The sequence below is a fragment of the Pseudophryne corroboree genome, chromosome 5 (genome assembly GCF_028390025.1).
Source record: "Pseudophryne corroboree isolate aPseCor3 chromosome 5, aPseCor3.hap2, whole genome shotgun sequence".
Classification (NCBI taxonomy): domain Eukaryota; kingdom Metazoa; phylum Chordata; class Amphibia; order Anura; family Myobatrachidae; genus Pseudophryne; species Pseudophryne corroboree.
In genome coordinates, this window is record NC_086448.1 from 67,551,550 (window position 1) to 67,578,660 (window position 27,111).

The 27,111-nt window shown below is 47.0% G+C and overlaps 1 protein-coding gene across 8 annotated transcripts in view; it reads left to right on the forward strand.

Moving 5' to 3' along the window:
* Nucleotides 1-27,111, forward strand: part of MTSS1 (MTSS I-BAR domain containing 1) — a 277,949-nt gene that overhangs the window by 169,700 nt on the left and 81,138 nt on the right. For all 8 annotated transcript variants that reach the window (XM_063921333.1, XM_063921338.1, XM_063921331.1 and 5 more), the window contains exon 4: nt 3,473-3,557. In XM_063921333.1, coding sequence (XP_063777403.1) covers nt 3,473-3,557 — 85 coding nt within the window. The remainder of the gene's footprint in view (nt 1-3,472; nt 3,558-27,111) is intronic.

Below are 27,111 nucleotides of genomic sequence, written 5' to 3' on the forward strand. Positions count from 1 at the left end.
GGAACACAGCCCTCCCCCCTACCCCTCAACGCCAGTGACAATCAGGCAGCGGCAGAGTGGAACTACGGGTGACATTGAAGGGCCCGTTCAGAATGGACAATGCGCAGCCACAGATGACAGATTATTGGGAATCTGTGTGCTGAATCAGTCCTGCGAACATCTTTGCATCAGGCCCTAAGAAACTAAGGGGGAGATGTACTAAGCAGTGATAAAAGTGGAGAAGGGAGCCAGTGGAGTAGTTGTCCATGGCAACCAATCAGCTGCTCTGTATACTTTTAAAGTATGCAAATTAGAAATGTTACACCAATGCTGATTGGTTGCCATGGGCAACTTCTCCACTGGCTCACTTCTCCACTTTTATCACTGCTTAGTACATCTCCCCCTTAGTCATATTTTTTATTGTATTTCAAAGTTATTTGGTCCTTTAAATAGTAAATCTGCATGAGATATAAAATAGCTTTTTTTAAATACGTGTTATCTGTCCATAGTAGATGAAGTGTGCAGCACTATGTAATCAGACCACCTACAGTGCTGTCTCTCGTACCAGTGTTGATATTAAGAGTGAACGCACGGGTTTGTTAGGAGCCAACACATTAATATCTCCTCCGGTAACTGTTGCAGCTGGAGTGTGACCAATTCTGTCAAAATATCTCCCTCCTGGTTGCCCAATTCCAGTTCGGTGTTTGTAAAACATTCCGTCCTCGTTAGTCTAATTTCATAATCTCTGTAAATTCTCCTGTCACTGCGCAGCCCGAAGTTGACCCTGGCTCTGATTTTGGCTGTGCGCACCGAGGCTTCTCTGCGGAACGAGCACCGTGCTGCCACAGCCCTGTAATTGCAGGATGCCTTCCCCTTTCCTGGACATTTATAGAGCCTTCTGTCCACCTGTCACTTAGCAAAACCAGAGGGTTCTCTCTTGTGGCCTTAGTTTCATTTTGCTCCCAACCCTGTAATTGTCAGCATATGGACAGAGGAGAAGCTGAAATCCCCACACCCTTAACCCATGGTACACCTTTTCTTACCCCTTCCACCCATAACAAAATGTCATGCTTCTGAATTTCCCATTTACTCTTCTATTGTGGTTACCCGACCTTAATAAATTGCGGCGAAGGTGTGCGCAGGGACTAATAATTCTCCTGTCATATAAAATACACTTCCCGGGTTATTTTCTGTCTGCGTTAACCTAGACGTGGGAATTTTGGGAGCAGCGCAGACCGTTTGGATGGTCTGATTTTTGTCAGAGTAACCAATATTCATGCGAATGCAGTCCAAGAACTCCTTAATAAGATCCTGCAACACCACTGAAGAGTCTGTTTCGAAGTACAAAATAATTGGATTCATTCTTTTTGAAAAATATGTTTTTGAGATAGCAATTATGTAAGGGTCACAATGAGGGCACCCACTATAAATGGATTTATTCCGTTTTTCTGCAATGATGAAAGAAATAATCACCCCCCCCCCCCCTCCACCCCCGCCCCGATCCCCCACCACAGGGTATATTTACTTTTTATCGATTTCACATTGATGGAAACTGATCTAACTCGATGTTGTGCTTTCCAGGGCTGAAACAAACATTAACATTTGAAAAGGACTATCAAAAACCATCTGTTATTAAGGGGGACATTTACTAAGCAGTGATGAGAGCGGAGAAGTGAGCCAGTGGAGAAGTTGCCCATGGCAACCAATCACCACTGAAGTAACATCTATAATTTGCATACTATAAAATGATACAGAGCTGCTGATTGGTTGATGGGGAAATTTCTCCACCTGCTCACTTCTCCGCTCTTATCACTGCTTAGTAAATGTAACCCCTAAATGTATTTTTGCCCCTTAAACTCAACATCGATTGTGATTGATGAAAAAAAACCAATGATAATTGATCTTTAGTACATAAATAATCCTCCGGTCTTAAAAATGTGGTGTGCCACACTTATAGTAGCCTCTAAATCACATATTTTAATATGCACCTCTAGTGGATGGTAACTTTAGGCGCAAAATCGGGGTCATTTTAGGGTGCCGCTGCCGTGTAATCTATGGGGACAGATCCGTAAACATATAATATAGTTAGGTGTTTTCAATCTCTGTAATATGAGATTTTAATGTTACAAATAAATTATGAAAATGTGATTCCAAAAAAACAAAAATAGTAATAATCATGTAACAAATAAAAGGCAATAAAACCCCAGAACTCTATGATCAAATGTATAACATGGATCCAAACGTGTATGCTTTTATTATGGTGCAAAATAAAACCCAAAACCCACGTACACTGGGTTATTCATTGTGCAGGAAGAGTTCATGCACCATACTAGTACACGGCGGGCAATCCTGTTTCTGAAAGGGTTAACACACGGCGTTCTCCTGCACCAACACAAATCTGGCTGCTCAAATCTTGGACAGCCTATGCTACCATTATGGGTCTGGCTTTCCACCAAAGTCCTTCCCAGCATCATCTCACAACAACCCCATAGGGAAAACAGCAATACAAACGAGAAACATGGCCTCACCGTCCTGACAATATATTTCTTATAATGTATTTTATATGTTGGATCTGTTTTGACATTTGAAAAATTTCAAAGCCATTTCTAGGGGCTGATATGGAAATGAAGATTAGAGTAAAACATTACAGAAGCAGGTCATGTTATTATTTTGCAAGAGTGCCATACTGCCATCATGTGGTGCAATGCAGCACAGCACAGAAAAACCACATTTTCAAGTATTTTTTCTTTCCTCAATCGAAAAAATTCCTGGAATGCAAAATGATGTCCATTGTTTACGGTGAATAAGGTGTTCTTTAAAAGAGGCAAGTCTGTGTCTCTCACATTGCTTAGATTGACTAAATTAATTCTACCACTTATCTATTGTTTGCCGTTACACTATAAGGCATAAACACTGGGGGTAATTCAGAGTTGATCGCAGAAGCAAATTTGTTAGCAGTTGGGCAAAACCATGTGCACTGCAGGGGGCAGATATAACATGTGCAGAGAGAGTTAGATTTGGGTGGGTTGTATTGTTTCTGTGCAGGGTACATACTGGCTGCTTTATTTTTACAATGCAATTTAGATTTCAGTGTGAACACATCCCACCCAAATCTAACTCTCTCTGCACATGTTACATCTGCCCCCCCCCCCCCCCCCCCCCCCCCTGCAGTGCACATGGTTTAGCCCATCTAACAAAGTTGCTGCTATGATCAGGTCTGAATTAGGCCCAATGATGGCTTTTAAATGCAGGGCCAAGTCTTCTAATCGGTTGCACAAAGTAAAACTGCAAGTTAATGTTTCCCCCCTGTTATATATGCAGCAAGTTTAGGTCTGTATCGTCCTCCATCAGAAGTGTATACATCTATGTCTCACTTGGTGATTTCCATCTTTCAAATAGGTTGGCTTAGGCATACTAGGCTGTAGATAAAATACGTATTACTTAGATTTTTTTTTTTAAATGTTTAACATAACTATTTTTTCTTTTCTTCCAGGGGCAACAAGGGAAGTTGGTTCTGCTCTGACCAGAATGTGCATGAGACACCGGAGCATAGAGTCCAAGCTCAGACAGTTTTCAAGGTTAGTCTTTATATTTACTTACATGTCCTGTTCAAAAATATAGGCCGGCTTTTGAGCCTGCGCTTAGGGTTGGTGAATCACTGCACTTTGTGTTGTCCTATTACCACCTATTTTTCCTGTGTGTGTATACTAACGTTACAATAAGTTTGTAAGCATTTTCATTCCGGATCAATGTGAGAGAATCATTCATAGTTGTACAGTTATCAACATTCATAAAAGTCCTGATAAAATAAGGCTTCAGTATATAACAATGCCCATCTCTCGTCTGTTATTTACTGTATTAATTATTTCTTAGTTTATTAACATTTATTTATGTGCCAGTATATTCCGTTGTGATTTACAATTGGGAACACTAATAAAACGAGCCTTGGTTTTAACAGACAGAATGATAAGAGGGCCCTGGCTGACAAGCTTACACTCTATCTATAGGGATTTAATGCATGAGGTTAAGTGCTTAGTAGGCGGTATGATGTAGTCGCACAGCAGTGTACAGTATTTACACCCTCACATCTGCCCTACTCCCACTTATACTACTCCCACCAGTACACCCCCATACCTATCCTACTCCCTCCTATACACAGCAGTGTGTACAGTATTTACACACTCACACCTACCCTACTCCCACCTATACTACTCCCACTAGTACACCCCCATACCTATCCTACTCCCTCCTATACACAGCAGTGTACAGTATTTACACACTCACACCTACCATACTCCCACCTATACTACTCCCACTAGTACACCCCCCATACCTATCCTACTCCCTCCTATACACAGCAGTGTACAGTATTTACACCCTCACATCTGCCCTACTCCCACTTATACTACTCCCACCAGTACACCCCCATACCTATCCTACTCCCTCCTATACACAGCAGTGTGTACAGTATTTACACACTCACACCTAGCCTACTCCCACCTATACTACTCCCACTAGTACACCCCCATACCTATCCTACTCCCTCCTATACACAGCAGTGTGTACAGTATTTACACACTCACACCTACCCTACTCTCACCTATACTACTCACACTAGTACACCCCCCATACCTATCCTACTCCCTCCTATACACAGCAGTGTGTACAGTATTTACACACTCACACCTACCCTACTCCCACTAGTACACCCCCATACCTATCCTACTCCCTCCTATACACAGCAGTGTACAGTACTTACACACTCACACCTACCCTACTCCCACCTATACTACTCCCACTAGTACACCCCCATACCTATCCTACTCCCTCCTATACACAGCAGTGTACAGTACTTACACACTCACACCTACCATACTCCCACCTATACTACTCCCACTAGTACACCCCCCATACCTATCCTACTCCCTCCTATACTACTCACACTAGTACACCCCCCACACCTATCCTACTCCCTCCTATACTACTCACACTAGTACACCCCCATACCTATCCTACTCCCTCCTATACACAGCAGTGTGTACAGTATTTACACACTCACACCTAGCCTACTCCCACTAGTACACCCCCATAGCTATCCTACTCCCTCCTATACACAGCAGTGTGTACAGTATTTACACACTCACACCTACCCTACTCCCACCTATACTACTCCCACTAGTACACCCCCATACCTATCCTACTCCCTCCTATACACAGCAGTGTGTACAGTATTTACACACTCACACCTACCCTACTCTCACCTATACTACTCACACTAGTACACCCCCATACCTATCCTACTCCCTCCTATACACAGCAGTGTGTACAGTATTTACACACTCACACCTACCCTACTCCCACTAGTACACCCCCATACCTATCCTACTCCCTCCTATACACAGCAGTGTACAGTACTTACACACTCACACCTACCCTACTCCCACCTATACTACTCCCACTAGTACACCCCCATACCTATCCTACTCCCTCCTATACACAGCAGTGTACAGTACTTACACACTCACACCTACCATACTCCCACCTATACTACTCCCACTAGTACACCCCCCATACCTATCCTACTCCCTCCTATACTACTCACACTAGTACACCCCCCACACCTATCCTACTCCCTCCTATACTACTCACACTAGTACACCCCCCATACCTATCCTACTCCCTCCTATACACAGCAGTGTGTACAGTATTTACACACTCACACCTACCCTACTCCCACCTATACTACTCCCACTAGTACACCCCCATACCTATCCTACTCCCTCCTATACACAGCAGTGTGTACAGTATTTACACACTCACACCTACCGTACTCCCACCTATACTACTCCCACTAGTACACCCCCATACCTATCCTACTCCCTCCTATACTACTCACACTAGTACACCCCCATACCTATCCTACTCCCTCCTATACACAGCAGTGTGTACAGTATTTACACCCTCACATCTGCCCTACTCCCACCTATACTACTCCCACTAGTACACCCCCATACCTACCCTACTCCCTCCTATACACAGCAGTGTGTACAGTATTTACACCCTCACATCTGCCCTACTCCCTCCTATACTACTCACACTAGTACACCCCCATACCTATCCTACTCCCTCCTATACACAGCAGTGTGTACAGTATTTACACACTCACACCTACCCTACTCCCACCTATACTACTCCCACTAGTACACCCCCATACCTATCCTACTCCCTCCTATACACAGCAGTGTACAGTACTTACACACTCACACCTACCATACTCCCACCTATACTACTCCCACTAGTACACCCCCATACCTATCCTACTCCCTCCTATACACAGCAGTGTGTACAGTATTTACACACTCACACCTATCCTACTCCCTCCTATACTACTCACACTAGTACACCCCCATACCTATCCTACTCCCTCCTATACACAGCAGTGTACAGTATTTACACACTCACACCTACCCTACTCCCTCCTATACTACTCACACTAGTACACCCCAATACCTATCCTACTCCCTCCTATACTACTCACACTAGTACACCCCCATACCTATCCTACTCACTCCTATACACAGCAGTGTACAGTATTTACACCCTCACACCTACCCTATACTACTCCCACTAGTACACCCCCATACCTACCCTACTCCCTCCTATACACAGCAGTGTGTACAGTATTTACACACTCACACCTACCATACTCCCACCTATACTACTCACACTAGTACACCCCCATACCTATCCTACTCCCTACTATGCACAGCAGTGTACAGTATTTACACACTCACACCTACCCTACTCTCACCTATACTACTCCCACTAGTACACCCCCCATACCTATCCTACTCCCTCCTATACTACTCACACTAGTACACCCTCACACCTACCCTACTCACACCTATACTACTCACACTAATACATCTTCACACCTATCTTACTCCCACCTATACTACTCACACTAGTACACCCTCACACCAACCCTACTCCCACCGATACTACTCACACTAATACATCTTCACACCTACCCTACTCCCACCTATACTACCCACACTAATACATCCTCACACCTACCCTACTCCCACCTATATCACTCACACTAGTACACCATCCCACCTACCCTACTCCCACCGATACTACTCACACTGGTACACCCTCACACCTCCCCTACTCCCACCTATACTACACACACTAGTACACACTCACACCTACCCTACTCACACCTATACTACTGCACCCTCACACCTACCCTACTCACACCTATACTACACACACTAGTACATCCTCACACCTACCCTACTCCCTCCTATACTAATCACACTAGTACACCCTCACACCTAGCCTACTCCCACCTATACTACTCACACTAGTACACCCCCACACCTACCCTACTCCCACCTATACTACTCACACTAGTACACCCTCACACCTACCCCACTCCCACCTATACTAACACTAGTACACTCTCACACCTATACTACTCCGATCTATACTTACTCCTTTGCTCTTACACCCACAGAGCCCTCCTTCCAATTTTTTTACATCCACATTTTGTCTGCTTGTATGTCCCTATTTTATGTATGTTCTGTGTTCCCCCATGTCTGGCGCTTTGCACAAAAACACCAATAATAATAGTAATAGCGAGACAGCCTGTTGTCAACTGACGACATGCTGCCAACATGGTCCCGGAGAGACAGATGGCGCTGCGCCAGACATCAGAAGGCCCAACAGATGGTATGATACATTGTACCACAGGTAAGTAATGCTCTGGGATCAGCTGTAGCTTGTTATATTCAATCCAAAATAGAATTCTCTGCATTCAGGGAATAATGATCCTGATTTATAAGTCTTCCCGTGATGCCTGTGGCCCATTGGCGTTTCTACTCTATAATGGGTGCGGTGCACACAGGTCTTTGGGTCCAGCGGGGCCCACACCACACACACTGCACCCATGTTTTATTACTTACCTTTCCGGAGTCCTGCGTCGGAGCGGCAGCTGCGGCAAAATGGTCGCTGCACCTGTGCAGTAGGGATTTATTTTCCAGAAAAATGGCGGGTGCCATGTTTCCGGAAACCTGCACATGCGCAGTAGACTCTGGCACAATGCCAAAGTCTGCTGTGCCGTGAAGAGGAGGGGGCCCAACCGATGTATGCACACGGGCCCCCTCCTCTGGTAAAACACCCCTGCTGTTGCCACTAGCATTTGGGGGCTACGCAGCCTTTAGGTCTCATTCCCTCACAGTTTCAATGAAATATTCAGCCTTTGTTTCTCTAACGTCCTAGTGGATGCTGGGGACTCCGTCAGGACCATGGGGAATAGCGGGCTCCGCAGGAGACAGGGAACATCTAAAAAAGCTTTTAGGTCACATGGTGTGTACTGGCTCCTCCCCCTATGACCCTCCTCCAAGCCTCTGTTAGGTTTTTGTGCCCGTCCGAGAAGGGTGCAATCTAGGTGGCTCTCTTAAAGAGCTGTTTAGAAAAGTTTTTTTTTAGGTTTCATTCAGTGATTCCTGCTGGCAACAGGATCACTGCAACGAGGGACTTAGGGGAGAGATCTCCAACTCACCTGCGTGCAGGATGGATTGGGATCTTAGGCTACTGGACACTGAGCTCCAGAGGGAGTCGGAACACAGGTCAGCCTGGGGTTCGTCCCGGAGCCGCGCCGCCGATCCCCCTTACAGACGCTGAAGAAGACGGCAGAACGGAGGTCCGGAAACAGGCGGCAGAAGACTTCACAGTCTTCATGAAGGTAGCGCACAGCACTGCAGCTGTGCGCCATTGTTGTCACACGGCTCACTGACCTAGTCACGGAGGGTGCAGGGCGCTGCTGGGGGCGCCCTGGGCAGCAATATAAGTACCTTATTGGCAAAATAAATACATCACATATAGCCATTAAGGCTATATGTATGTATTTTAACCCAGGCCAGTTCTTAAAAACCGGGAGAAAAAGCCCGCCGAAAAAGGGGCGGAGCTTATTCTCCTCAGCACACCGCCATTTTCCCTCACAGAAAGGCTGAGGGGAAGGCTCCCATGCTCTCCCCTGCACTGCACTACAGAAACAGGGTTAAAACAGAGAGGGGGGGCACTGATTTGGCGATATAAATATATATTAAATGCTATAAGGGAGGAACACTTTTATAAAGGTTGTCCCTGTATAATTATAGCATTTTGGTGTGTGCTGGCAAACTCTCCCTCTGTCTCCCCAAAGGGCTAGTGGGTCCTGTCCTCTATCAGAGCATTCCCTGTGTGTGTGCTGTATGTCGGTACGTGTGTGTCGACATGTATGAGGAAAATGTTGGTGAGGAGGCGGAGCAAATTGCCTGTAATGGTGATGTCACTCTCTAGGGAGTCGACACCGGAATGGATGGCTTACTTGTGGAAGTACGTGATCATGTCAACACGCTGCGAGCCGGTTGACGACATGAGACGACCGGCAAACAAATTAGTACCTGTCCAGGCGTCTCAGACGCCGTCAGGGGCTTGTAAAAACGCCCATTTACCTCAGGGACACTGACTCCAGTGTCGACGGTGAAGAAACAAACGTATTTTCCTTTAGGGCCACACGTTACATGTTAAGGGCATGAAGGAGGTGTTACATATTTCTGATACTACAAGTACCACAAATAAGGGTATTTTGTAGGGTGTGAATAAACTACTTGTAGTTTTGCCTGAATCAGATAAATTAAATGAAGTGTGTGATGATACGTGGGGTTCCTCCGATAGAAAGTTATGGGCGGTATACCCTTTCCCGCCAGAAGTAAGGGCGAGTTGGGAAACACACCTTAGGGTGGATAAGGCGCTCACACGCTTATAAAAACAAGTGGCGTTACCGTCTCCAGATACGGCCGCCCTCAAGGAGCCAGCTGATAGGAAGCTGAAAAATAGCCTAAGAAGTATATACACACATACTGGTGTTATACTACGACCAGCAATCGCCTCAGACTGGATGTGCAGCGCTGAGGGGGCTTGGTCGGATTTCCTGACTGAAAATTTTGATACCCTTGACAGGGACAAGATTTTATTGTCTATAGAGCATTTTAAGGATGCATTTCTATATATGCGTGATGCGCAGAGGGATATTTGCATTCTGGCATCAAGAGTAAATGTGATGTCCATATCTGCCAGACGAAGACACGACAGTGGTCAGGTGAGGCAGATTCCAGACGGCACATGGAAGTATTGCCGTATAAAGGGGCGGTCCATCGGACCTGGTGGCCATGGCAACAGCTGAAAAATCCACCTTTTGTTCCCCGAGTCACATCTCAGCAGAAAAGGACACAGTCTTTTCAGTCTCAGTCCTTTCGTCCCCATACGGGCAGGCGGGCAAAGGCCAGTCATATCTGCCCAGGGGTAGAGGAAAGGGAAGAAGATTGCAGCAAGCAGCCCATTCCCAGGAACAGAAGCCCTTCACAGCTTCTGCCAAGTCCGCAGCATGACGCTGGGGCAGTACAAGTGGACTCAGGTGCGGTAGGGGGTCATCTCAAGAGTTTCAGCACGCAGTGGGCTCACTCGCAAGGGGACTCCTGGATCCTACATGTAGTATCCCAGGTGTACATTGGAAATTCGAGACGTCTCCTCCTCACAAGTTCCGGAAGTCTGTTTTACCAACGTCTACCTCCGACAGGGAGGCAGTATTGGAAACAATTCACAGGCTGTATTCCCAGCAGGTGATAATCAAAGTACCCCTCCTACAACAAGGGAGGGGGTATTATTCCACACTATATTGTGGTACTGAAGCCAAACGGCTCGGTGAGATCTGGAATATTTGAACACTTACATACAAGCGTTCAAATCAAGATGGAGTCACTCAGAGCAGTGATAGCGAACCAGGAAGAAGGGGACGAGATGGTGTCACTGGATATCAGGGACATTTACCTACATGTCCAAATTTGCCCTTCTCACCAAGGGTACTTCAGGTTCGTGGTACAGAACTGTCACTATCAGTTCAGACGCTGCCGTTTGGATTGTCCACGGCGCCCCGGGTCTTTACCAAGGTAATGGCCGAAATGATGATTCTTCTTAGAAGAAACTTGGACGCTTTCCTGATAAGGGCAAGGTCCAGAGAACAGTTGGAGGTAGGAGTAGCACTATCTTTAATAGTTCTACGACAGCACGAGTGGATTCTAAATATTCCAAAATCGTAGCTTTTCCGAGGACACGTCTACTGTTCCTAGGGATGATTCTGGACACAGTCCAGAAAAAGGTGTTTCTCCCAGAGGAGAAAGCCAGGGAGTTATCCGAGCTAATCGGGATCCTCCTAAAACCAGGAAAAGTGTCAGTGCATCATTGCACAAGAGTCCTGGTAAAAATGGTGGCTTATTACGAAGCAATTCCATTCGGCAGATTTCACGCAAGAACTCTTCAGTGGGATCTGCTGGACAAATGGTCCGGATCGCATCTTCAGATGCATCAGCGGATAACCCTATATCCAAGGACAAGGGTGTCTCTCCTGTGGTGATTACAGAGTGCTCATCTTCTAGAGGGCCACAGATTCAGCATTCAGGATTGGATGCTGGTGACCACGGAGGCCAGCCTGAGAGGCTGGGGAGCAGTCACACAGGGAAAAAATTTCCAGGAAAGTGTGATCAAGTCTGGAGAATTCTCTCCACATAGATGGAGCTAAGAGCAAAATTATAAGGCTCTAAACTTAGCAAGACCTCTGCTTCAAGGTCAGCCGGTATTGATCCAGTGGGATAACATCACGGCAGTCGCCCACGTAAACAGAAAGGGCGACACAAGAAGCTGGAGGGCAGTGAAAAAACTGCAAGGATTTTTCGCTAGGCGGAAAATCATGTGATAGCACTGTCAGCAGTGTTCTCTCCGGGAGTGGACGACTGGGAAGCAGACTTCCTCAGCAGGCATGACCTCCACCTGGGAGAGTGAGAACTTCATAGGGAAGTTTTTCCGCATGATTGTGAGCCATTGGCAAAGACCAAAGGTGGAAATGATGGCGTCCCGCCCGAACAAAAAACGGGACAGGTATTGCGCCAGGTCATGAGACCTTCAGGCGATAGCTGTGGATGTCCTGGTAACACCGTGGGTGTAACAGTCGGTGTATGTGTTCCCTCCTCTGCTTCTCATAACCAAGGTATTGAGAATTATAAGACATAGAGGAGTATGAACTATACTCGTGACTCCGGATTGGCCAAGAGGGACTTGGTACCCGGAACTTCAAGAGATGCTCACAGAGGACTAAGGGCCTGGGGAGCTAAGAAGGGACTTGCTTCAGCAGGTACCATGTCTATTCCAAGACTTACCGCGGCTGCGTTTGACGGCATGGCGGTTGAATGCCGGATCCTGAAGGAAAAAGGCATTCCATAAGAGGTCATACCTACCCTGGTCAAAGCCAGGAAGTAGGTGACCGCACAACGTCATCACCACATGTGGTGAAAATATGTTGCGTGGGTGAGGCCAGGAAGGCCCCACGAAGAAAATTCAACTAGGTCGATTTCTACACTTCCTGAAAACAGGAGTGTTTTGAGCCTAAAATTGGGGTTCTTTAAGGTTTTAAGTTTCGGCCCTGTAGAATTTCTTCCGAAAAGAATTGACTTCAGTTCCTGAAGTCCAGATTGTCAAGGGAGTATTGCATATACACCCCTTTTTGTGCCTCTAGTGGCACCGTGGGATCTCAACATAGTGTTGGGATTCCTTAAAATCATATTGGTTTGAACCGCTCAAATCTGTGGATTTGAAATATATCACATGGAAAGTGAACATGCTGTTGACCAATATCTCACATGGACAGTGACCATGCTGTTGGTCCTGGCCTCGGCCAGGCGATTGTCAGAATGGGCGGCTTTGTCTTACAAAAGCCCATATTTAATTTTCCATTCGGACGGGGCAGAACTGGGACTCGTCTCCAGTTTTCTTCCTAAGGGGGTGTCAGGTTTTTCACCTGAAACAACCTATTATGGTGCCTGCGGCTTCTAGGGACTTGGAGGACTCCAAGTTACTAGACGTTGTCAGGACCCTAAAAATATATATATATATATATAGTTTAGGACGGCTGGAGTCAGAAAGTCTGACTTGCTGTTTATATTGTATGCACCCAACAAGATGGGTGCTCCTGCGTCTAAACAGACGATTGCACGTTGGATCTGTAGCACAATCCAACTTGCACATTCTGTGGCAGGCGTGCCACAGCCTAAATCTGTAAAGGCCCACTCCACTAGGAAAGTGGGCGCATCTTGGGCGGCTGCCCGAGGGGTCTCGGCATTACAACTTTGCCGAGCAGCTACGTGGTCAGGGGAGAACACGTTTGTAAAATTTTACAAATTTGATACTCTGGCTAAGGAGGACCTGGAGTTCTCTCATTCGGTGCTGCAGAGTCATCCGCACTCTCCCGCCCGTTTGGGAGCTTTGGTATAATCCCCATGGTCCTGACGGAGTCCCCAGCATCCACTAGGACGTTAGAGAAAATAAGAATTTACTTACCGATAATTCTATTTCTCGTAGTCCGTAGTGGATGCTGGGCGCCCATCCCAAGTGCGGTTTGTCTGCAATGCTTGTACATAGTTATTGTTACAAAAATCGGGTTATTCTTGTTGTGAGCCATCTTTTCAGAGGCTACTTCGTTTTGTTATCATACTGTTAACTGGGTTCAGATCACAAGTGGTACGGTGTGATTGGTGTGGCTGGTATGAGTCTTACCCGGGATTCAAGATCCTTCCTTATTGTGTACGCTCGTCCGGGCACAGTACCTAACTGAGGCTTGGAGGAGGGTCATAGGGGGAGGAGCCAGTACACACCATGTGACCTAAAAGCTTTTTTAGATGTGCCCTGTCTCCTGCGGAGCCCGCTATTCCCCATGGTCCTGACGGAGTCCCCAGCATCCACTACGGACTACGAGAAATAGAATTATCGGTAAGTAAATTCTTATTTTTGCCAAACCATACTGTGTTGCTGCTGCTGACCAATCAAAGGACACATAACAAGCCGCAACGTGTCAATAGAGTAGAATGTACCTCCTGTAATTGGTGGAGAAGGGTCAAGTGTGAGGGGGGTTTGCTAGTAAAGTAACCTTTATGGAAAGACACTGCCTTTAATCTTCAACCGGATAGGAGAGATGCCATCAAACAGAGAGAGAGTCACTGGGGTATATGCAATTCACGGCGAATCGCGGCAAATTATCGCCGTTTTTTAATTCGACACAATTCGACAGGTGAATTCCGGCAGGTGGCTGCCGGAATTCACCATATTCAATGAAAAACGGATTCGACATTCCCGCGGGCGAAAAACGGCCGATTTGCCGGATTTTGCCGCGAATTAAAAAAACGGGAAAAACCCGGAAAAAATGGCGTGGGGTCCCCCCTCCAAAGCATAACCAGCCTCGGGCTCTTCGAGCTGGTCCTGGTTCTAAAAATGCGGGGACAAAATTGACATGGGATCCCCCGTATTTTTAAAACCAGCACCGGGCTCTGCGCCTGATGCTGGTGCAAAAAATACGGGGGACAAAAAGAGTAGGGGTCCCCCGTATTTTATACACCAGCATCGGGCTCCACTAGCTGGACAGATAATGCCACAGCCGGGGGTCACTTTTATACAGCGCCCTGCGGCCGTGGCATTAAATATCCAACTAGTCACCCCTGGCCGGGGTACCCTGGGGGAGTGGGGACCCCTTCAATCAAGGGGTCCCCCCCCCCCCAGCCACCCAAGGGCCAGGGGTGAAGCCCGAGGCTGTCCCCCCCATCCAAGGGCTGCGGATGGGAGGCTGATAGCCTTGAGAAAAATGACAGAATATTGTTTTTTCCAGTAGTACTACAAGTCCCAGCAAGCCTCCCCCGCAAGCTGGTACTTGGAGAACCACAAGTACCAGCATGCGGGAGAAAAATGGGCCCGCTGGTACCTGTAGTACTACTGGAAAAAAAATACCCAAATAAAAACAGGAGACACACACCTTGACAAGTACAACTTTATTACACACTGCCGACACACACATACTTACCTATGTTGACACGCCGACTGCCACAGTCTCCGACGATCCGAGGTACCTGTGAAAAAAATTAGACTCACCTCAATCCAGTGTCCGGGAGATAATCCACGTACTTGTTAAAAAAAAAAACACGAACACCCGTACCATGCCGGACTGAAAGGGGTCCCATGTTTACACATCGGACCCCTTTCCCCGAATGCCGGGACACCACGTGACTCCTGTCACTGAGGTCCCTTCAGCCAATCAGGAAGCGCTACTTCCGTGGCGCTCACCTGATTGGCTGTGCGCGTGTGACCTCAGACAGCGCATCGCAAAGCCTCTCCATTACTTTCAATGGTGGGAACTTTGCCGTCAGCGGTGGGGTTACCCGCGGTCAGCCGCTGACCGGCGGGTGACCCCACCGCTAGCCGCAAAGTTCCCACCATTGAATATAATGGAGAGGCTTTGCGATGCGCTGTCAGCTCAGACGCGCACAGAGCCAATCAGCAGAGTGCAAGGACGTTGCGCTCGCTGATTGGCTTACGAGACCTTTCAGTGACAGCTGTCACGGGGGGGTCTCTCTGCATTCGTGGAAAGGGGTCCCATGTGTCAACATGGGACCCCTTTCAGTCCGTGTGGTACGGGTGTCCGGTTTGTTTTTTTGACAAGTTCGTGGATTTACCTCTGGACCATGGATGAGGTGAGTGTATTTATCTTTTCTTTTCAGGTACCCCTGGATTCTACTTGGAGAAGAGGACCGATGTCGGCGTGTGAACATAGGTAAGTATGTGTGTGTCGACGTATGAAATAAAGTTTTACTTTCACGGTGTCGGTCTCCTGTTTTTATTTGGGTATTTTTTCCCCAGTAGAACTACAGGTACCAGCGGGCCCGTTTTTCTCCCGCATGCTGGTACTTGTGGTTCTCCAAGTACCAGCTTGCGGGGGAGGCTTGCTGGGACTTGTAGTACTACTGGGAAAACAATATTCTGTCATTTTTCTCAAGGCTATCAGCCTCCCATCCGCAGCCCTTGGATGGGGGGACAGCCTCGCGCTTCACCCCTGGCCCTTTGGTGGCTGGGGGGGGGGGACCCCTTGATTGAAGGGGTCCCCACTCCCCCAGGGTATCCCGGCCAGGGGTGACTAGTTGGATATTTAATGCCACGGCCGCAAGGCACTGTATAAAAGTGACCCCCGGCTGTGGCATTATCTGTCCAGCTAGTGGAGCCCGATGCTGGTGTAAAGAATACGGGGGACCCCTACTCTTTTTGTCCCCCGTATTTTTTGCACCAGGCGCAGAGCCCGGTGCTGATTTAAAAATACGGGGGAACCCCTGTCAATTTCCCCCCCGCATTTTTAGAACCAGGACCAGCTCGAAGAGCCCAAGGCTGGTTATGCTTTGGAGGGGGGACCCCATGCCATTTTTTTCAGGGATTTTACCATTCCATCCAAAAAAAAAAAAAATACAAATATTATTTTTAAAAATATATAAATAATACTTGTGCCTCCAAAAAAGACAAACCAAGTACCTAATCCCTTCTAATATAAATAGATATGATATTACCAAGAAAAAACCCCACAAAAAAAACATGTTTTAAAAATTTTTCATTAGTTTCACCCACCAAAGTGTGGCGGATTGAAAATGACGAATTTACTGTCTAAAAGCACTGTTGTCGAATTTCCAAACTTCCATTGAATAGACTTTGGTCGAATTGCAGCATGTGTATCATTGCAAAAAAGTCGAATTTCTAAAAGTCGAATTTTGAAAGTCCGTTTTTTTGTCGGAAAGTACTGAATTGCATTGTCGATTTTTTTTTTTTGGCGAATAATTCCCGAAATTCGACAATTTCGGGAATTCGACCGCAATAGCATATACCCCACTGAGCAGGTGTTACCTGTATGTACAGGTACATGACCTATTCCAGGTGAGAGGTAATATCTGGTTGGCCACAGAAAGTAAGGTTAGGCTGCAGTGCCCACTCAGTTTTGTAATATTAGAGCGTAACATTGATTATTTTGGAATTAATTGCCTTCATTGATCTGTGCTACACAGGGGAGGTTTAATAGCGGTTTTAGAGATTTTAGCTAATTTTGGGCAGTGAACGTTTATTTGCTGTAAGCCCAGAAGGTTTTCTCTGGTTGAGCGATTAATCTTATTAGATGTAATCATGCCACTGAAACTCGCCGGGAGTTCCCCAGAATGGGCAGTTGTTTAACTAGTTTCCACAGGCAGTAGCACAGATGTCTCCTCATAAACTGTTGCTCAAGTCGCGGCAATTAGCATCCCGCACGTCCGGCGTACTCGGACGACATTACAGCTGGCCCCAAGTGTCTTTATTGCTCAATATGTGCATCTTATTCACATAAATAAAACAAATGGAAGCAAAAAAACTACTCTGCTTAATTGCACTGATCAATTTGCTGCGCAACGTTTGTACATCTGTGTGCGATGCAGCAGCCGCAGCTTTTCCTCACGCTACGTTCCATTCTGCTTCATCTTTTCCTCATGCCACGTTCTATTCTGCTTCATCTTTTCCTCACGCTACGTTCCATTCTGCTTCATCTTTTCCTCACGCCACGTTCTATTCTGCTTCATCTTTTCCTCACGCTACGTTCCATTCTGCTTCATCTTTTCCTCACGCCACGTTCTATTCTGCTTCATCTTTTCCTCACGCTACGTTCCATTCTGCTTCATCTTTTCCTCACGCTACGTTCCATTCTGCTTCATCTTTTCCTCACGCCACGTTCCATTCTGCTTCATCTTTTCCTCACGCCACGTTCTATTCTGCTTCATCTTTTCCTCACGCCACGTTCCATTCTGCTTCATCTTTTCCTCATGCTACGTTCCATTCTGCTTCATCTTTTCCTCACGCCACGTTCCATTCTGCTTCATCTTTTCCTCACGCCTTGTTCTATTCTGCTTTATCTGCTTCCATTCTGCTTCATCTTCCTCTGATACACTGAGTAGTGTTTTGCAGCATCTGGGATGCGACTAAGATGCAACATTTAAAGGAAACTGCAGTACATTACTCCTACGTAGTAGAAAACTTAGGGTCTATGTACTAAGCCTAGGAAAGAGATAAAGTCGATGGAGATAAAGTACCAGCCAGCCAGTTCCTGTCATTTTTCAAACACAGCCTGTAACATGGCAGTTAAGAACTGATTGGCTGGTACTTTATCTCTCTCCACTTTATCTTTCTCTAAGACTTAGTACATAGACCCCTTACTGTAGCTATTAGACATCCTTGTCTATGTGTCTCTGGCTCCCTCCAGGAGACCTTGGAGGTTGCTGCATGCTCCTACTGTATATCATAAGCAGTATCAGGCTAATAACCTATATGGTATAGTGCGTGGCCAAAACCAGCACAATGATAATTTGATCAACGACATTTGCTCATGTTTGGAAATGTCACATGGTAAGGGCTGTTGCCGCGAGTGAGGTCATCAGAGTACTAGGAGTGTCTGTCGCTGCGGGCCGGAATGCCAGAAAGCTGTGCTCGGCTGTGGTGACTGAACGAGACTGATTTGTATTAATCTTCCTCCTACATTCCTGCTAATCTATGAAATGATGCCAGACCTCATGTGTTAGTTGCTGGAACGTATATGTTTGGTTCTGTTTTCTGTACTTACTGATATTTTGGATCCGTCACATCTCCACCCTCACAAAATAAACACAACCTGTGGAGATTACTCTGTATTTCCCAAACATACCCCTACGTAACTGCTGTGCTTTATAATTGCCTGTATGCGTGGATATATCTGCATTAACAGCACTTTAGGGTCTGTATTTTTCATAACTGCCAGTGTGACTGGTTTTCTCCTGCTGCTTATTGCAACGCTAGAAAATCACTTATAGCCCTGAATTATTATTAAGCTCTGCTGCCAAGAGCAGTAATTTACCTCTCCGCCAGTGTCCGGTGATCTGTGCATGCATAGCCCAGAATGCATGATCACATGTTTCCAATGTAACTGAAAGATGAGTCTTGTGTGGGCTGTTCCATTACTGTAGTTCAAAAAGAACTCACGATTGAGAAAAAAATATGTATTTCTCTAACGTCCCAGAGGATGCTGGGGACTCCGTAAGGACCATGGGGATAGACGGGCTCCGTAGGAGACATGGGCACTTTAAGAAAGACTTTAGGTCTGGGTGTGCACTGGCTCCTCCCTCTATGCCCCTCCTCTAGACCTCAGTTTGATACTGTGCCCAGAGGAGATGGGTGCACTTCAGGGAGCTCTCCTGAGCTTCCTGACAGAAAGTACATTTGTTAGGTTTTTTATTTTCAGGGAGCCTGGCGGCAACAGACTCCCTGCATCGAGGGACTGAGGGGAGAGAAGCAGACCTACTTCTGTGAGTTTCAAAGCGCTGCTTCTTAGGCTACTGGACACCATTAGTTCCAGAGGGTTCGGTACGCAGGTCTCACCCTCGCCGTCCGTACCAGAGCAGCGCCGCCGTCCCCCTTGCAGAGCCGGAAGATAGAAGCCGGGTGAGTATGAGAAGAAAAGAAGACTTCAAAGGCGGCAGAAGACTTCATGATCTTCACTGAGGTAACGCACAGCACTGCAGCTGTGCACCATTGCTCCCATACACCTCACACACGGCAGTCACTGTAAGGGTGCAGGGCGCAGGGGGGGCGCCCTGGGCAGCATATAGACCTCTTTTTGGCAAAAATAAGTATATGTACAGCTGGACACTGTACATATATAAGAGCCCCCGCCAAATTTTTAGATTTTAAGCGGGACAGAAGCCCGCCGCCGAGGGGGCGGGGCTTCTCCCATCAGCACTCACCAGCGCCATTTTTTCTCCACAGCACCGCTGAGAGGAAGCTCCCCGGACTCTCCCCTGCTTATACCACGGTAGACAGAGGGTTTTAAAGAAGAGGGGGGGGGGCACAAAATTGGCGCATATTGTATATGAAAACAGCACTATCTGGATAAACATAAAATTATTGTATTTTTCTCCTGGGTCATACAGCGCTGGGGTGTGTGCTGGCATACTCTCTCTCTCTGTCTCTCCAAAGGGCCTGGTGGGGAAACTGTCTTCAGATAAGAGGTTCCCTGTGTGTGTGGCGTGTCGGTACGCGTGTGTCGACATGTCTGAGGTAGAAGGCTCACCTAGAGAGGAGGGGGAGCGTATAAATGTGAGGTCTCCGTCGGCGGTGCCGACAGTTGAATGGGTGGATATGTGGAATGTTTTAAGTGCTAGTGTGATCAACGACATTTGCTCATGTTTGGAAATGTCACATGGTAAGGGCTGTTGCCGCGAGTGAGGTCATCAGAGATTAGACAAAGCTGAAGCTAGGGAACAGTCAGGGAGTGAACCCGTGTCTGTCCCTATGTCGCCGGGACCTTCAGGGTCTCAGAAGCGCCCACTATCCCAAATAGCAGACACTGATACCGACACGGATTCGGACTCCAGTGTCGACTACGATGATGTAAAGTTACAGCCAAAAGTGGCTAAATGTATTCGATATATTATTATTGCAATGAAAGAAGTGTTGCATATCACAGAGGAACCCCCTGTCCCTGACACGAGGGTACACATGTATAAGGGAAAAAAGCCTGAGGTAACTTTTCCCTCCTCACATGAGTTGAACGAATTATGTGAAAAAGCTTGGGAATCTCCAGACAAAAAACGGCAGATTCCCAAAAGGATTCTTATGGCGTATCCTTTCCCGCCAACGGACAGGGTATGATGGGAATCATCCCCTAAGGTGGACAAAGCGTTGACACGCTTGTCAAAAAAGATAGCGCTGCCATCACAAGATACGGCTACCCTCAAGGATCCTGCAGACCGCAAGCAGGAGATTACCTTGAAATCCATTTACACACATTCTGGTACATTACTCAGACCGGCAATTGCGTCGGCCTGGGTTTGTAGCGCGGTAGTAGCATGGACAGATTCCTTATCGGCGGAGATTGATACCCTAGATAAGGATACCATTTTATTGACCCTAGGCCATATAAAGGATGCTGTCTTATATATGAGGGATGCTCAAAGAGACATTAGTTTACTCGGTTCCAGAATAAACGCTATGTCAATTTCTGCTAGACGAGTCCTCTGGACCCAGCAGTGGACAGGTGATGCCGACTCAAAAAGACATATGGAGGTTTTACCTTACAAGGAGGAGGAATTGTTTGGGGAAGGTCTCTCGGACCTGGTCTCCACAGCTGCGGCAGGTAAATCGAATTTTTTGCCTTATGTTCCCTCACAACCTAAGAAAGCGCCACATTATCAAATGCAGTCCTTTCGTTCAAATTAAAGCAAAAGAGTGTGTGGATCGTCCTTTCTTGCCAGAGGTAAGGGCAGAGGTAAAAAGCTGCACACCACAGCTAGTTCCCAGGAACAGAAATCCTCCCTGGCCTCTGCAAAATCCACCGCATGACGCTGGGGCTCCGCTGGGGGAGTCCGCCCCAGTGGGGGAACGTCTTCGACTTTTCAGCCACATCTGGTTTCACTCACAGGTGGATCCCTGGGCAATAGAAATTGTTTCTCAGGGATACAAGCTGGAATTCGAAGAGGTGCCTCCTCGCCGGTTTTTCAAATCGGTTCTACCGACTTCTCCCCTAGAAAGGGAGATAGTGTTAAATGCTATTCACAAATTGTGTCTTCAAAAAGTGGTGGTCGAAGTTCCCCTACTTCAGAGAGGGAAGGGATACTACTCCACCCTGTTTGTAGTTTCCGAAACCGGACGGTTCGGTCAGACCCATATTGAATTTAAAATCCCTGAACCTATACTTAAAACGGTTCAAGTTCAAAATGGAATCGCTCAGAGCGGTCATTGCCAGCCTGGAAGGGGGGGATTTTATGGTATCCCTGGACATAAAGGATGCATACCTTCATGTTCCCATATATCCACCTCATCAGGCGTACCTGAGATTTGCGGTACAGGATTGTCATTACCAATTTCAGACGTTGCCGTTTGGGCTTTCCACGGCCCCGAGGATTTTCACAAAGGTAATGGCGGAAATGATGGTGCTTCTGCGCAAGCAGGGTGTCGCAATTATCCCGTACTTGGACGATCTCCTCATAAAAGCGAGATCACGAGAGAAATTACTGAACAGTGTGTCACTTTCAGTGAAGGTGTTAAAGCAACACGGCTGGATTCTCAATATCCCGAAGTCGCAGCTGGTTCCGACGACTCGTCTGAGATCCTATTAAAGCCAAAACAAGTGTCTGTGCATCATTGCACTCAAGTCCTGGGAAAAATGGTGGCAACATACGAGGCCATTCCCGTCGGCAGGTTCCATGCAAGGACTTTCCAATGGGACCTATTGGACAAGTAGTCCGGGTCACATCTACAAATTCATCAGCGGATCACCCTGTCCGCCAGGGTATCTCTCCTGTGGTGGCTGCAGAGTGCTCACCTTTTGTAAGGACGCAGGTTCGGCATTCAGGATTGGATCCTGGTGACCACGGACGCGAGCCTCAGAGGGTGGGGAGCAGTCACACAGGGAAGAAACTTCCAAGGACTCTGGACAAGTCAAGAGACTTGTCTTCACATCAACATCCTGGAACTAAGGGCCATATACAATGCCCTACATCAGGCGGAGAACTTACTTTGCGACCAACCAGTTCTGATCCAGTCAGACAACATCACCGCAGTGGCTCATGTAAACCGCCAAGGCGGCACAAGGAGCAGGGTGGCAATGGCGGAAGCCACCAAGATTCTTCGCTGGGCGGAAAATCATGTATGCGCACTGTCAGCTGTGTTCATTCCGGGAGTGGACAACTGGGAAGCAGACTTCCTCAGCAGACACGACCTGCATCCAGGGGAGTGGGGACTTCATCGGGAAGTCTTTGCTCAGATTGCAAGTCAGTGGGGACTGCCCCAGATAGACATGATGGCATCCCGTCTCAACAAAAAGCTACAGAGGTATTGCGCCAGATCAAAAGATCCTCAGGCGGTAGCAGTAGACGCCCTAGTGACACCGTGGGTGTTCCAGTCGGTTTATGTGTTTCCTCCTCTTCCTCTCATACCCAAGGTATTGAGAATAATAAGAAAAAGAGAAGTGAGAACAATTCTCATTGTTCCAGATTGGCCAAGAAGGACCTGGTATCCGGATCTGCTGGAAATGCTCACAGAAGATCCGTGGCCTCTTCCTCTACGACAGGACCTGTTACAACAGGGGCCATGTCTGTTCCAAGACTTACCGCGGCTGCGTTTGACGGCATGGCGGTTGAATGCCGGATCCTAGCGGAAAAAGGAATTCCGGATGAGGTTATTCCTACGCTGATAAAGGCTAGGAAGGGCGTGACAGCTAAACATTATCACCGTATATGGCGAAAATATGTTTCTTGGTGTGAGGCCAGGAATGCTCCTACGGAAGAATTCCATCTGGTCCGTTTCCTGCACTTCCTACAGACTGGAGTGAATTTGGGCCTAAAGTTAGGATCCATTAAGGTTCAGATTTCGGCCTTATCCATTTTCTTTCAAAAAGAATTGGCTTCTCTCCCAGAAGTACAGACTTTTGTAAAGGGAGTGCTGCATATTCAGCCTCCTTTTATACCTTCGGTGGACCTTGGGACCTTAACGTGGTGTTGAGTTTCCTTAAGTCGCACTGGTTTGAACCACTTCAAACGGTGGAGTTAAAATATCTCACTTGGAAGGTGGTCATGTTATTGGCCTTGGCTTTGGCTAGGCGAGTGTCGGAATTGGCGGCGTTGTCTCATAAAAGCCCCTATCTGGTTTTCCATATGGATAGGGCGGAATTGCGGACTCGCCCTCAATTCTTGCCTAAGGTGGTGTCATCTTTTCATATGAACCAACCTATTGTGGTGCCTGTGGCTACATGAGATTTGGAGGATTCTGAGTCCCTTGATGTAGTCAGGGCTTTGAAAATTTATGTGGCCAGAACGACTGGAGTCAGGAAAACGGAAGCACTGTTTGTCCTATATGCAGCCAACAAGGTTGGCGCCCCTGCTTCGAAGCAGACTATTGCTCGCTGGATCTGTAATACCATCCAGCAGGCGCATTCTACGGCGGGATTGCGGTTACCAAAATCAGTCAAGGCCCATTCCACTAGGAAGGTGGGCTCGTCTTGGGCAGCTGCCCGAGGGGTCTCTGCACTACAACTGTGCCAAGCTGCTACTTGGTCGGGTTCAAACACCTTTGCTAAAATTCTACAAGTTTGATACCCTGGCTGAGGAGGAACTAAGGTTTGCTCAATCGGTGCTGCAGAGTCATCCGCACTCTCCTGCCCGTTTGGGAGCTTTGGTATAATCCCCATGGTCCTTACGGAGTCCCCAGCATCCTCTAGTACGTTAGAGAAAATAAGATTTTAAACCTACCGGTAAATCTTTTTCTCGTAGTCCGTAGAAGATGCTGGGCGCCCGTCCCAAGTGCGGACTACTTCTGCGAGACTTGTATATAGTTTTGCCTACGTAAGGTTTATGTTATAGTTCCATCAGGTTGGACTGATGCTACGTTATTTTTTCATACTGTTAACTGTTTAATTGATACACAAGTTATTCGGTGTGATTGGTGTGGCTGGTATGAATCTTACCCTTGGATTAACAAAAATCCTTTCCTCGTACTGTCCATCTCCTCTGGGCACAGTTTCTCTAACTGAGGTCTAGAGGAGGGGCATAGAGGGAGGAGCCAGTGCACACCCAGACCTAAAGTCTTTCTTAAAGTGCCCATGTCTCCTGCGGAGCCTGTCTATCCCCATGGTCCTTACGGAGTCCCCAGCATCCTCTACGGACTACAAGAAAAAGATTTACCGGTAGGTTTAAAATCTTATTTTACATAATAAAATGTTTTTTCTATTCTTCTCCTATTGCTATTCTCCTTTCCTTACCTGAACTTTCCACTTCCTTAACCAATGTTTCCTTCACCCATTTTCCAATGCCACTGCAGTGTACTACAAAATCAAATTTGCTGCCTTCCACTTCAGTTCAACTGTTCACCTATTCACCTTTTCCTCCTCACCTTCTGGCACCATCTACTCTATTCCTTTTCCTCCTTTACCTCCCCAGTTCACCTATTCACCTCATTTCCTTTCATCCTGACCACCTCCTCTCCTCACCATTCGTACCACCTATTTGCCTTATTTCCTCACCATTCTAACCACCTCCTCTCCTCACCATCCGGACCCCATCATATTCTCACCATTCGTATAACCTATTTACCTCCTATCCTCACCATCCTGACCACCTCCATTCCTAAACATTCTTACCACCTATTCACCTCCTCCCTTCACCATCCTGACTTCCTATTCTCATCTATTCTCTTTACTATCCTGACCTCCTATTCTCACCTCCTCTTCGTCCTGACCTATTCTCACCTCCTCACCACCCTGACCTCCTATTCTCACCTCCTCACCACCCTGACCACCTATTCTCACCGTCCCCTCACCATCCTGACCGCCTATTCTTACCTCCTCTCCTCATGATCCTGACCGCCTATTCTCACCTCCACTCCTTACCATCCTGACCTCCTATTATCACCTCCTCTCCTCACCATCCTGACCTTCTATTGTCACCTCCTATCTTGGCCATCCTGACCTGTTCTCACCTCCTCTCCTCACCATCCTGACCTGTTCTCACCTCCTCTCCTCACCATCCTGACCTCCTATTCTCACCTCTCCTTTCCATCCTGACCTCCTATTCTCACCATCCTGACCTCCTATTCTCACCATTCTCATCTCCTCTACTCAGCATCCTGACCTCCTATTCTCACCTGCTATCCTGGCCATCCTGACCTCCTGTTCTCACCATCCTGACCTCCTATTCTCACCTATCCTGGCCATCCTGACCTCCTATTCTCAGCTCCTACTCTCACCATCCTGATCTCCTATTATTACCTCCTCACCTCACCATCCTGCCCTTCTATTGTCACTTCCTATCCTGTCCATCCTGACCTCCTATTCTCACCACCCAGACCTCCTATTCTCACCTCCTATCCTGACCTCCTATTCTCACCTCCTATTCTCACCATTCTCATCTCCTCTACTCAGCATCCTGACCTCCTATTCTCACCTCCTATCCTGGCCATCCTGACCACTTATTCTCACCGCCTCTACTCATCATTCTGACCTCCTATTCTCACCATCCTGACCTCCTATTCTCACCGCCTCTACTCACCATCCTGATCTCCTATTCTTACCTCCTATCCTGGCCATCCTGACCACTTATTCTCACTGCCTCTACTCATCATTCTGACCTCCTATTCTCACCATCCTGACCTCCTATTCTCACCATCCTGATCTCCTATTCTCACCTCCTATCCTGGCCATCCTGACCTCATATTGTCACCTCTTCTACTCACCATCATGACCTCCTATTCTCACCTCTTCTACTCACCATCCTGACCTATTCTCACCGCCCTGACCTCCTATTCTCACCGCCTCTACTCACCATTCTGACCTCCTATTCTCATCTCCTATCCTGGCCATCCTGACCTTATATTCATCTGATCTCCTTTCTGTTGTGACCACCTTTTCAAGTTATCACTGCTACTACCCAACTCACATTATCACCACACTGCACTGTTTTCCTCTGTAGGGATTACTTTTTCTGTTGATTGCTTAATCTCACTTAGTAGCACTGTGTCTGTAAGAAATGAGCTTTCTTATGCCTGTCTCCAGTGTAAGGAAGCAATTGGCAAGAAGCACTAAGGCAGGGGTAATGGTATAAGTACAGGGGCTGCTTACGGTGGTTTTACGGGTACAAAAATGTAAAATGAAGTGTATTGCATAAATGTCTGCAAACCTGACGATTGCTCTGAATGTTGCACCACATTTACCGATAGATAATCCCTTCTACATCCCACCCACACATGACTGAAAAACTTCAGCATAAGTATTGCTGAAGTACCCACTATACCCACGGATCTGGCGGCTGTGCAGACAGTATCTTTGTGCACTTCTCTATTGGATAATTAGATGGCGTGTTCTGCCAGCCAGTCACTAAAGGTGAAGCTTTTATTAAACACAAGGTGCTTGTATATAATGAGCAGTCGCTGCTCTTCTGTGATTACACTAAATAACTGCAATTTCTCCTGTGCATCACTCCCAGCATAGAGAGCTGTCCTGATATGTGTCTTCCTGTTGTATATAGGGCTTTTGTGATTGCTCAGGTCTTGTCAAACTGGTAAATGATTAAAATATATATATATATTTTTAACTAATATGACGAAAACATTCGCTGGGTCACTAGCTGTTGTAACTGGTGTTGCCAGGGTTTTTTGTCCTCTCTCTCTTCTCCCTGACTCCCTTCTTCC